Here is a 13,339-nt window from a genome sequence, read left to right as displayed (position 1 = left end):
CTTGGAAGTGCGCCCTGAATCCCATGACCCCCGAGTTCCCACCTGCACCTCCCACCCCCTAACTAAAATATGCAAATACCCATCTAAACAAATCAAGCCATATTCCAACCTAGCCTAACCTTAAGCCAACTTGTCAAGCATCTCCCGAGCCTCATCAACATCTGTAAACAAATAAAATTTGCCCTTGATCAAAACTTTTAACTTTGATTGCTGTGCAATCGATGCTTGAGCTCCTTTGTCCTTAAACAACTGAAGAATCTTAACAAAGTCCTTTCTCCGTCTGGCGGCAGCAGCCGACATATCGGAAAAAATCCGACACTTAGTAGTGGGATTAACCTGAAATTGTCTTTGCTTAAAGGCCTGAGATAGGATTATTTCTTTAACCCGAACATCAGCAAAGTTAACAATAATAGTCCGAGGAAACGGAGAATTAGGGAATGGGCGAGCTGGTACTCGATGCGCCCTGGTAATTGTTAAATCTCCCTTAAACTCAGGGATGACCTCTTGGGAAAAAAAGGAAGTAATCCATTTTGTCATGTCCGATCCCTCGATATTTTCGGGTACACCTACTATTCGAAGGTTTGACCTTCTATTATAATTCTCTAATTCATCCAGTTTGGATTCGAAGGCCTTTGATAGTTTAGAACCAGTGCTGATCTCTTTTTGTGCAGTGATAAGATTATCCTCCACCCTAGAAATTCTAGTCTCAGACTCTTGCAGACGATTAGAAAATGAAGCCATAGAATCTTCAATTTTGTCCAGACGCTTACAGATCGCCTCCGTTTCCATCTGTTGCATTTGCTTCATCTCTCTAATTTCTTGCAGGATTAAATTCAGCATATCCTTAACTGAAATCTGAAAGTCCCCAACCGTTTCAGTATCCATCCCCATAATCGGACTCTGAGACAAAGTCACCTCACTGGGAATAATAGAAGAGGTACTGGAACCGGCCGCTGAGACAAGACTTTCAATGGGAGGGATAACTGTTGAAGAAGAGAGGTTTAAGGAGGTTGGAACACTTGAAGATACTGCCCCGGCACCAACTATATTATTAAGGTCGTATATTGCTGCTTTTCGCTCAAACAACGGGAATTGTTTAGAAGCCTTGGAAGCCTTAGAAACATAGAGTGGTGTGGCCTCTTTAGATGATGACTGTGAATCGAGTGAGTCCGCAGGATTAAGGTTCTGATTTATCTCAGGTAATTTAGCTTCTGAACCTAGTGGAACCACGGCTATTCCCCCCACTGGTGACTCAATTATCTCCTTTGCCGCACTAACAGTAGATTTGCGAGGACTCGGAGGAATAACCTGGGTCGGGCTGCCGCCTGAGAGACCATCCTCACCTTCTCCAGAGCTCTCAGAATTTTCAAGAGAGGAGATTTCTCTCTCCGCGGCCGACCCAGCCCGCTTGGCTCTTACGGAATTCTCTTTTAATTGCTGGCGTCGTATTTTGGCCTTGGCCTTCGCCGTCAATTGCTTACCCATTATTAAGACTGGTGATTGTGAAATAACTTTACACCAGTGAATATGAGTACCAGCGATAGCAGCGGCGATAGCAGCAGTACGACAATTGTATTAGAGGTGAAATTCAGCCCAAAAAAAAAAAAACTGAAGACTGAGAATCTAGCCCACACAGCGGCTGCAGTACCAAATATAGAAGTGCAGCAGCGGGGCAGACAACTCTAGCAGCGTGGACTAACACCTCTGTCTGTACAACTATATAAAGAGTCAATAGTCAGTCAATAGTCGGCCAATTGGATTACTGCTGCAAGCTGGAGCTTAAGATTTTGCGTAGCTCACGCACTTTAACTGCTATTACTGGCGTTACACCAGTCTTTCCCAAAGATACAATATAGCCAGGGACTGGTCGCAGCAGCGGAGACAGCAGAAGTCTTATACTGAAGTAATGAGTAATGAGAAATTACTGCAACAGTAGCTTAGCGCCCAACAATGTGGACCTCGTCGTTAATTAATGAAGACAGCTCACCGTGCTGAAAACTGTGAGCATATAGCACTGCTGTGGTTCACATCTCCTCCGGATAATTCGAGTGCTTCGGTGGTGCAAACAGTCAAACAGTCAGACAGCTTCCCCCAATCAGTTATCGCTGTCCCGGTATTGCTGTATTGCTGTCCCAGTACCGGTACCGGTTTCCCGCTGCTGTTCGCTGCTAATCTCGACGATCGGACTCCAAAAGAGGCGCCATACCAAGGCGAGAAGAGAACAGCATACTCGCGGCGCAGAGCAGCAAACGCGGGGCAGCCGCCATCAACCACGAGCTCACGGAGGGGGGAGGGGCGACAGCGGGGCTCTCAGGTGCTACGTGGAGGCGTGGAACTCCACCGTAGCGTCCAGTTGTCGTTGAACCAAACATATTTGCTCTTATTAAGTTGTTTCTGTATAAATGAAAGAAACAGTATTACATATGTACAAATTCTAAAGCGCAGTTTTCTCCATTCTTTCAGATACACAAAATTTCACGAAACTGGCATTTTCCGACTGCTTCGTTTGCAACAACAGTCACACTGAGGCTTTAAATCAGGATGGAAATTGCTATCAGTATGTTTTTATTTGTGCCCTGTTTGCTTTTTGTTGCTGTTATTAAACATCAATACTTCCAATTTGTTTTGACAGACCCTATTCGATCGGTTTCTTAACATATATTGGGCAACACAATTGATATCTAAATACAGTGCGCTGCCTTATTATTATACATCTCTTTTTCTAGTGCTAGCTATATAACTATTGTGGTAACCGGGTTCTTATGAAGACACAGCTTTTTATTTTCAGGGATAGTTTCTTTACCACTCACTATACAAACAGTATAAATATTTACCCTATATTTTTCAAAGCCGTAATTAGAATGGGACTCTTACATTGTACATAGGACAGCGATTTCTTTACCAACACAACATTTTCTTTCAAAGTATTTGAGGAGCTCTTCCCATTATCTTCTATTCACAACATTTAAGGGCTATATGCAGGGTGCAGGCACTCTCTAACATGGTGCGCGAACCTTGCACAAATGCAAATAGAACACACCTGTGCATGTTTTACATGTATAATGTACAGTCTTTCTACACTACACAAGCTCATCTTTATGGTTTTTAAATGCTCCGTCGTTGTGGGAGGATATCTGGGTAAATATACTGTCGCATTTGATATCAACAGCGAGCGTAAAAATTGGTGATGTTTAAATTTTGTACATACGTGCCTAGGAAACGAAACATTCTCCTTTTGAGCTATTCTCATGTTACAGTGAACATAGGCTCAGACCTTTAGGCTGTTTTATAGTTGTGCCTCAGTCATTACGAATTACGAACAACTAGCATTACATTTCATGTCAGCAGCGAGCCAAAAACGGATTGATATTTGAGGATTGCACGTCCACCTGTTTTTTTTTTAAGCTTGCTTTATTTTTAAATTGCATCTTTTGATGTGTTACCCTTCCTACCATTCGAAGCTTTATTTTTAGGGTACTGTTCAGTTTATTTTATTTCCCTGCAAATTTATGTTGCCTCCTGGGTACGTATTTTCAGTGTTTGTTACACGACTTCTACTATTATCTAGCGCAACGGAGTGTCCTGGGTCTGTACTTGTAGCTGCTGCACTGGCTGCGTGCACTTTGTCTGGACATGGGAGATTAGTATGTACTGACTTCGTAAGGCTAGCAGGATGATTTGATGTGTTAATTAAGTCCCGTAAATATACGATCACACTTGATATCAGCAGCGAGCGTGAAACGTGTTGATGTGTAAAATGGTATACATTTGCACAAAACAAACGTTTCTTATTTACACCTTTGCTCGTGTTATAAGGAACATCAGTTTAGCCTTTGGTGCTGTTTTGTTGTAACCACATGGGCTCACTGTTTTCGGGTGTTTTATACTTGCAAGCTCTAGCTTTATCAATCCATCTTGAATGTCATGCCACGTTCTAAGTACGTAAATATGGCAGGATGAGTTCATGTTACAATTTTGTGCTGTAACTATACTATCGTAGCTGATGTTAGCAGCGAGCGTGAAACTTGTTCATTTTGTAGACAAGCACGCCCTTGTGCATAAAACAAAACGTTTGTATTTGAAACTATACTCGTGTTATAGTGTATATGGGCTCAGTGCTGCAGGCTGTTTTTTTAGTTGTAACTTCTGCCCTTATTAATTCTCAATAAATGGCACCTTATGTTCCAAGTGTGTAAGGATAGCAGGATGAGCTGAGGTAACAATTACGTGCTGACATTATACTATCACACCTGATGTAATCTGCGAGTGTTGCGAGCATTGGAATGGAGTGATTTGGGTCCGTAGTTTTAGTGTACGATGGTCCGTTTCTGCTATTTATCTTGTTTTCATTTATTTTTCCGGAAGAATTGCACTGTTATTTAGCGCGTTTTATTTATTTTACTAGAAGGCTATAGCTGTCTTTATTTTGCGGCATTGGAATGGAGTGATTTGTGTCGTACTTTTAGTGTACGATGGTCCATTTCTGCTATTTTGCCTATTTTCATTTATTTTCCCGGGAGAGTTGCATTGCTATTTAGCGTGTTTTGATTTATTTTGCCAAAAGAGTTTAGCTGTCTTTACTTTGCGGCATTGGCATGGAAAAGACCTTTCTCATCACTCTGTGTCTTCATTTGCATCTCTTTGAGGCTGGGAACGAAGAGATTACAATCTATACTACCCATCTCAAAGCACTTAATTATCTTGGCCTGGTTTCGTTTCTCAGCTGTCGCAAACAAGCTGACACTTCACACCATACCAGACTTTCTGTCTTCCTATTTTTTTACCTTTTTCACACATTATACAGAAATGAAGGGCACTGCTAAGTGGCTGCGTGCGCGTAGTATGGATGCGCGTAGAAAACCCTTGAATTATAGTCTACATGGGCGCAATGCTTCAGGCTGTTTTAGAGTCGTCCCTTGTGCCTTTATGAATATATAACAAATGGCACGCCATTTACTGACTTCGTAAGGATAGCAGGATGATTTGATGTGTGAATTAAGTCCCATAAATATACGATCACACTTGATATCAGCAGCGTGCGTAAAACGTGTTGATGTGTAAAATGGTATACATTTGCACAAAACAAAAGTTTTGTATTTAAAACTGTGCTCGTGTTTGACAGAGCATCAATTTAACCATTGGTTCTGTTTTGTTGTTGTAACCACATGGGCTCGGTGTTTTCGGGTGTTTTATACTTGCAAGCTCTTGCTTTCTCAATCCCTCTCGAATCTCATGCAATGTTCTAAGTATATAAAGATGGCAGGATGAGTTCATGTTACAATTACGTGCTGTAACTATACTATCCCAGCTGATGTTAGCAGCGAGTGTAAAACTTGCTCATTTTTTTAGACATGCACGCCCTCGTGCATAAAACAAAACATTTGCATTTGAAACTATGCTTGTCTTATAGGGTATATGGGCTCAGTGCAGCAGGCTTGATGAATACAGGCCCCAGCTAGGCCCGCAAGGCACAAGGGTTCGCTCTCCTGTAACGGAATCTATAAGGAAGTTGGCACGGAAACTGCAAAGTACAAAAACAGCATTTATTAACCCTTAAGGGTGGTCCTACAATCCACACAACACTCTTCAGTATTGCATGGAGTAGCACACAGAACTTGCGTACACAGTCCCCTTTTATACACAATAGAGGGGCTCATAAGTGGGTGGATACAACATGAGGCCGAAGAACATTACCATTTATGGTCATTCTCGATACTGAATCAATACATGGGCGGAACACACTCCTTGAGCCCGCGAACACATGGTCAAGCAAGGCTAATTATAACAGATGTGGTCAGGTCTGGGCATGCGCCAGATGGACAAGAGAGCTATTTATAAACTGTTACTAGGCAGATTACAAGAGCAACTAACACAGAGGTCGGACTCTCCTCATGGCGGACACGTGGCAGCATGACAACCAATACAAAATGGAGTCCAAACTTCGGTCAACATAACGGAGAAAACATGATCTAAAGGGAAAGGATTAATGTCTTTAGTAAATGCTTAATCACATTGCTGTTTCAATTTACAACAGACGACCCTTTCAGCATTTACTGAAGACATCCGGTTTACAAGAATAATCATCATATATGTCAATTGTCATCATTCCTTCAACCTCTTTAGCTAGACGCTTCTGGTGAGCAACATCGGCAATAGCTTTCTTATCTGGGATGCAGAATGAAATGCATACGGAACAGAACAATGGTCCACATTGAACACACATACAGGAAAAGAACAGAATTGCTATAATAATACAGAGACCAGTTAAGACCTTCCATCCCCAGGCAGTAACCAATGCCCAAAACCATCCAGAAAAGGACCAAGTGCCGTTTTCTGTGTGAATTTCAGCTGCTATTTTATGCAGCTTGTTAATGGCGTTATAAACTGATGGCGTATGATCAGGGATGAACACACAGCAGCTACTTCCAATAATTTTACAAGCTCCACCTCGATCAGCTAACATTACATCTAATACCATACGATTCTGCAATGCAACAATCCTAGTTATTTGTAACTCTTCCGTAAGATTCCCAAGAGCAGCAGCAGTCTGATTTGTCACAGCTTCTACCACTCTTGTTAATCTTCGGATCTTCCTACTATTCAAAGCGGCTCCAACAAAGAAAAACAATCCTAAGTTAAAATCAATATACTGTTGCAAGCTGGTATCAGTCTGATCCACATCATCAATCGATAGAGTACGTTTATACCTATTTACAGTCACATTATTCAACAATTTTAAATCTTTATGATAAGATGCGGGTGCTAGGAATACAGGAGGCAATAGGAATGATACATAGCATACCCCAGACCACCCAGCCGGCAAACGGTAATAACCTTTATTTCCACACACAAAGTAGGTATTATGGGACGCTAGGAAGGTACTATTATTCAATCCATCAATGTTCAAGACAGTGATGCAATCGCTGACACCAACAGGGATAAAACCCACACTCTGGACACACAGGTCCGCTTGAGCTTGTGCCACTTGGATCACAAATTTGTCCTTCCCCACAGTGTCTCTGGTGTTCGTGAAGATATAGGGAATGGATTCATTGTCCGGTCGGTACTCTTCCCACTCCCAAATTGTCCCATTCGCTTGCGGATATCCATTTTTATCCTGATGACATTCTTTATTAAGTCTGAAAAGCAATCGTCCCACTGTCGGTTTCCGAGTGGAAAACAGCAAAGTGTACCATGCTCTACAAGAGCCATTATGAGAGAAAGGAAGTGGTATGAATGGCGTACCTCCTTTCTTCTGATGGGCCGGCATCATCCCACATATCCAACAGTTCGTAGCGTTCGTAGCAACGTGGGTATGATGCAGCATCTGAATGAAAGTGTTATTCAAATAGGACTGTCGATGCTTCAACTCTTGATACGGCAATGTATAAAAGTAGTGCTCCGCAGGTACCGGAGTCGTCAACACAAGTGTTTTCCGAGCAGGAGTTACCTCCTCCACAAACCATGTGGTTATTCCAACAATAGCTACTGTTAGCATGAACCCCAACGCACAAAGGATTTTCTTCTTCTCCATGTCCAAAAAAACAATACCCTGATATCTTCCTGAAACTAAAAGGTCTGTCAGAACTCTTCCCCTTGGGCAGCGGTTGATTTCTTCACCAGCGGGCCAAGACGGGTGTCACTACACTAATGCAGGGCTGATCCCCCCCCCCTTGCCTCATTGGCTCTCCGTTTCACTAACCCAAGGGCCGTTCTGACAGTATGTCCCGGTACTGGAAACCTCACTTCCTCGGTCGAAGATGATATCGCCTTCCTCCAGAAGTCGCGTGGTCCGGAAAGAGCTCCTCAGTGTCGTTCGGCTCCGCAGCACGGCCTGTCTCTGCTGCCAGGATTTCTCGTTGATCGGTCAGCACGGCAGGCTCCACCAATCCGGGCGTTACCTTTCGACAGTGCAGGGAATGGATCCAGTTCTTCCTGTTCGAGACTCGCACAGCCGTCCTCGTCGCGAGGAGGACCTGCTCAGGGCCCACCCATCTCGGCTCCAAACTGTTCGTTCTGTCGAAGACTTTCACCATAACATGGTCACCAGGCCGGAGACCATGTCCTTCACCGGTAGACCGATCAGGGAGCGCTTCTCGGACCTGTTGATGAATAGAAACCAAGTTATCCGTTAACTGTGCCAGATAATCGCTCATCATTACACAAGGTACATCATACACAGCCTTAGGCCTTGGTGGACCCCAAATGTTCATTGGGCGTCCAAATACAATTTCATATGGCGTAAGGCCAGTTCGAGAGTGTGGCACTGATCTAATTGACAGTAACGCCAGTGGCAGGGCGTCTGGCCAAGTCAAAGACGTTGAAGCTTGAATTTTGGCGATCTTAAGCTTCAGTGTACCATTATACTTCTCGACTAGTCCTGCAGACTGAGGGTGGAACACGGCGTGGAACTTCTGAGTGATGCCTAGGCCCTTCAAGACATACTTTATAACATCCGCTACAAAGTGAGGCCCATTATCACTCCACAGAAGTCTACAGACGCCGTATCGAGGGAAAAACTCTTTCAGCAGCAGCTTCGCTGTAGTCATTGCAGTATTGTCTTTCGTAGGGTACGCCTCAACCCATTTACTGAAGGCGCAAACCACTACTAGAACATACTTCAAATTGTTACAGCGCTCAAGCTGGATGTAATCCATCTGCAGAACCTCAAAGGGTGCAGTGGGCGTCGCAAATCCTCCTGCTGGAGTTCGAGTACCCTTTCCTGGGTTATACTTCAGACAGATCATACAGGTCTGCACCACCCTCTTTGCCGTGCTAGCAATCTCTGGATGCTCCCAGACTTGGGTAAGCAATTTCACAATTGCGGAAGCTCCAACATGTGCTAGCCCATGTGCCATCTGAACCATAGGTTGTACAAAAGCCGTGGGTAATTTCCATCTATCCATCTGCTTATTTCTCCAGCAGCCCTCGTCATCCAGTTCTCCCTCGCTCGCCCATTTCTCCCGCTCTTTATCAGAAGCGGTCCTTTGCATTTCTCGCACTTCCTCCTTCGCATCACGCCATCTTTCCACCTGTGACTTTACTACATACATGGCAGTAGCACCGGGCTGCATCGCAGTCTCCCGTGCTACTCGGTCTGCTAACGCATTCCCTTCTCCAACTTTATCAACTACTTTCCTATGGGCGCTACACTTAACGATGGCAATTTTCTTTGGGTATATCAACGCGGTTAAAAGATTGTGAACTAACTCTCCATGCATTATCTGTACCCCATGTGACGTTAAAAACCCTCTCTCCTTCCAGAGTAGGCCGAAGTCGTGCGCTACTCCGAAGGCATAGCGGCTATCTGTGTAAACATTCACACACAATCCTGTACTGAGCTCACATGCTCGTGTTAATGCTATCAGTTCCGCTGCTTGAGCTGATTTCTGTGGTATGCGTGCTGTCTCCACTATCGTTTGCAACGTGGTAATTGCATACGCTGCTGAAGTCGTACCATCTGGTAGCTTCAGGCACGATCCGTCCACCCATAATTCTCCATCTACATCTGGAAAGGGCGTATCCTGGAGATCAATACGACCCTTTGTTTGTTCCTCAGTCACAAGAATACAATCATGCGCTTTCTGCGCCTCAGGCTGGGTCTCGGGGTATGGCAACAATGTGGCCGGGTTTAACGTCACGCACCTTTTCAACGTAATATGAGGAGCCAAGAGCGTCAACTCATATCCCGTTAAGCGGGCACTGGTCAAATGCTGCGTCTTTGTTTGATTAAGCAGGGCATCAACAGCATGGGGAACTAACACCAACAGCTTATGGGATAACACAATTCCTTCACTTTGGCGTATTGACACAGCTGTCGCCGCAACCGAGCGAAAACACCCTGGTAATGCTCGGGCGACAGGATCAAGCACAGCCGAAAAGTATGCACACGGGCGTTGCTTATCGCCATGCATCTGCACTAAAACTGATAATGCACATCCATCTTTCTCATGCACATACAGCGAAAAGGGTTTTGCATAATCAGGGGTCCCTAACACTGGTGCTGAACAAAGGGCCTGTCGTAGTTGCTGAAAAGCAGCATCACACTCATCTGACCAAGGGATTGGGATAGGCGTGTCTTTTGTCAAGAGCGCTAGTAATGGCTTAGCTATGTGTGAAAACCCCAATATCCACTGTCTACAAAAAGAAACAAGGCCCAAAAATGCACGCACATCCTTCTGCGTGGATGGTCTCGGCGTGTCCAAAATTACTTGGATACGATCTGGTGTGAGTGCACGCCCCTCCTTAGACAAAAGGTGACCCAAATAAGTCACCTTTGGTCTACAGAATTGCAATTTCTTCCTAGATACCTTATGATTGTGGGATGCTAAAAAGGAAAGTAAGGATAACGTGCTTTTCTCACACAACTCCAGGGTGTCAGCCGCCAACAAGATGTCATCGACATATTGAATGAGGGCGACCCCCTCGAGTAAAACAAAGGAATCCAACTGCCGTTTCAAAGCCTGACTGTAAATACTAGGGCTTTCTGTGTAGCCCTGGGGAATCCTACAAAAACGATAAGATCTATTATTTAATGTGAACCCAAAAAGAAATCGGCTATCGGGGTGAATGGGAATAGAAAAGAAGGCATTTTTCAAATCAATCACTGAGAACATGGTCGCCGTAGGCGGGACCAAGGTAAGCAACGTCGTGATATCGGAAACCACCGGGTACTGAGGTATCACGATCTTGTTCACCTCTCTCAAATCAATTATGAACCGATAGACCTTAGCATCCGTGTCCTTTTTCAGAATAGGGAGAATCGGACTGTTACAGATATTATAGGGAACTTCTTCCACTACTCCTACTGCGATCAAATCTTGCACAATCTGTATGAGAGCCTCCTCGCCCTCCTGGGAAATACGATACTGCGGGAGGCGTGGTAACACCGCCCCCTCCTGGACACTAATGTGGACCGGAGAAATCACCATTTGTCCCACATCTGTGTCCGAAGTCGCCCATAAAGCACGAGGGAGGGTAGCCAACAATGCATCCTCTGATATCGTACACATCCGCCCAGACCGGGGGTAGTTGTCATTTAAGATCACCCTCACACCCTCAGGGGAGCAGCGGATCGTAGCCCTAAAATGCTTTAACATATCAAGGCCCATAATGTTATCCGGTGTGTACGGGGCAAGCAGAAACGGACAGGGCGCAGAAAAAGAATCAACCTTAAATGTAAGGGGCTGTGAAAGAGGGCTTCGGGAGAGTGTACCGTCAAACCCTACTGATGTAACCATTGAGCCGGATGGGGGAGCCCCCGGAACCAAGTGCCTAGACAATGCACTACGTGTCGCTCCTGTATCCACTAGGAACTGATCAGTAGAGCCTAAAACCTCAGCCGATACATAAGGACCCGTCTGATCGACCGGCACCTCAACTGATTCGTACCCCCATCCAACGCATTCCTATGCATGCTGAGAATCATGATATCCGATTCCCGATCGGTCAATCTCCGACACGTGATACTGATGCTGGCGATCGAAAACATTTGATCTATCTCGGTGCTGCCCAGCAGTGTCAAAACGGACATTATCGTTAGAATTCCCTCTAGAACTCGAGAAACCCCCTCTACCTCTCGGGCCACCCGCAGTGTGCCCCTGACGCGAAGCACGCAACACTGGGCAATCCCTGGCCCAATGGCCCGATTGCTTACAATACGCACACTGGTTCCTATTCAAATCAGATCGGCCCGAAGGGGGACCATAAGATCCTCCCCTTCCTCTATTATTACCCCGTCGGGGCGGGCCATATACTTGCGCCAGCATCACCTTAGTTTTGAGATCTTTCGATTTCTTCTCCTCCTGGCCCTTCGCCTCGTGCTCCTGACGCTCATAATACTGAGCGATAGTCAGGAGGGCCGTCGGTGTCGCTGAGGACCAAGAACTCTCACTCGCTTTTAGACGGGCCGCAACTGCCGGTAGCAGATTGGCCACATATTTATCCGTGAAAAGATGGCGGCCCGTTTCGTCAGTAAGCGACTGGCCACTAAAGTCATGAAACGTTTCTTCAAAGCGCGTGAAGAAATCTGCAACTGACTCGTCAACTTTCTGTTTACATGCAGCTAACATATTCCAGTCAATCTTTTTAGGGGGAATAATTGTTTTCAACTTCGCCACAATAGCCGCAGGGAGATCTAGAATACTCTGGGGTGGTTTCTGTGCGGGCTTCCGTTCCCTATCCTCATCCTCAAGGTCAGACCATCGAGCCTTAAAGGCAACTACATCATCTACCTTTCGGACAGATCGCCACGTGTCCGGTGGTAGAATAAGACCAAAGAACAGGTCTATATCCGCTAAGGTCATAATGCAAGAATTCAAGGCCCCCTCGACTTCTTCATAGAAGGCCGCTGGATTCTTGCGGGGGTCAGGCAATGCATTTTTTAATGCCATAACATCGGCCCTATGCCATGGAGTATAAACCCAATTATACACAAAATATCCCTTAGCATCGGCGGAGTTAATGTCCGGGCTAGTCCCCGCTCCTTTAGGAGGAACGTACAAAGGCGCCGCCTCTCGCATTGGTTTAGCATGCACTACGTCATCCTTATCTGACGGGGAGGTGGATGGGTGGCCCCCTGCTGCAAACGAATCCGACTGCTTCTCCTCCTCCGTTTGTTGGCGTGCTTTCTCTCTAAGGGCCAGCACCTCGTCCCGCAAGGCGAACAGCCGCCGAGCCGCATCAGGAGCCTTAGGGGGAGAAAAAACACCGTTACGCAATGCTTTGGCATCCGAAGACACTTCGTCAGGCTCAAAGACACCGGAACGTTTCCGGAAAGCATCAATCACTTCATCCGCGAAATGACCCAGAAAATACACTTTATCTCTCTCCTGCCACGACCCCCAAGTTTGGAATAATTCCTCCATGGATACCTTGCCCTTAAGTGCACGGAAGGAAAGTTGCCGAAGCTCAGCCATCTGCTCGGCCGACAGCATGGACCGTGTGTCTACCTTACCCGAAGCCGGGTCAGAATCTTGCGGCCGCGGAGCGGGGAAAGGATTAATGTCTTTAGTAAATGCTTAATCACATTGCTGTTTCAATTTACAACAGGCTGTTCTTTTAGTTGTAGCTTCTGCCCTTATTAATTCTCAATAAATGGCACCTTATGTTGCAAGTGTGTAAGGATAGCAGGATGAGCTGAGGTAACAATTACGTGCTGACATTATACTATCACACCTGATGTAAACTGCGAGAGTGAATTTGCAGATTTTTTCCAATTGCACGTCATTCTGTATACAAATACATCTTTTTAATTGAAACAATGTTCGTGTTACAAGGGCTCAGCGCTGCACGTTGTTATATAGTTGCACCCTGTGTCTTTATGAATTCTCAACAAACT

The 13,339-nt window shown here is 45.3% G+C and overlaps 1 protein-coding gene across 1 annotated transcript in view; it reads left to right on the top strand.

Annotated features, from left to right (window-relative positions):
* Window positions 1-2,460: 2,460 nt before the first annotated feature.
* Window positions 2,461-13,339, top strand: part of LOC146808878 (phospholipase A2 inhibitor and Ly6/PLAUR domain-containing protein-like) — a 671,205-nt gene continuing 660,326 nt past the window's right edge. The window contains exon 1 of the mRNA XM_085615690.1: window positions 2,461-2,557. Within this exon, the coding sequence (XP_085471816.1) occupies window positions 2,542-2,557 (16 nt within the window). The 5' untranslated portion in view covers window positions 2,461-2,541. The remainder of the gene's footprint in view (window positions 2,558-13,339) is intronic.

This window comes from Triturus cristatus, chromosome 7, assembly GCF_964204655.1.
Source record: "Triturus cristatus chromosome 7, aTriCri1.1, whole genome shotgun sequence".
NCBI classification, from domain to species: Eukaryota; Metazoa; Chordata; class Amphibia; order Caudata; family Salamandridae; genus Triturus; species Triturus cristatus.
The sequence above is the reverse complement of the archived record's forward strand: the minus strand, read 5'-3'. Positions and strand labels throughout refer to the sequence as shown.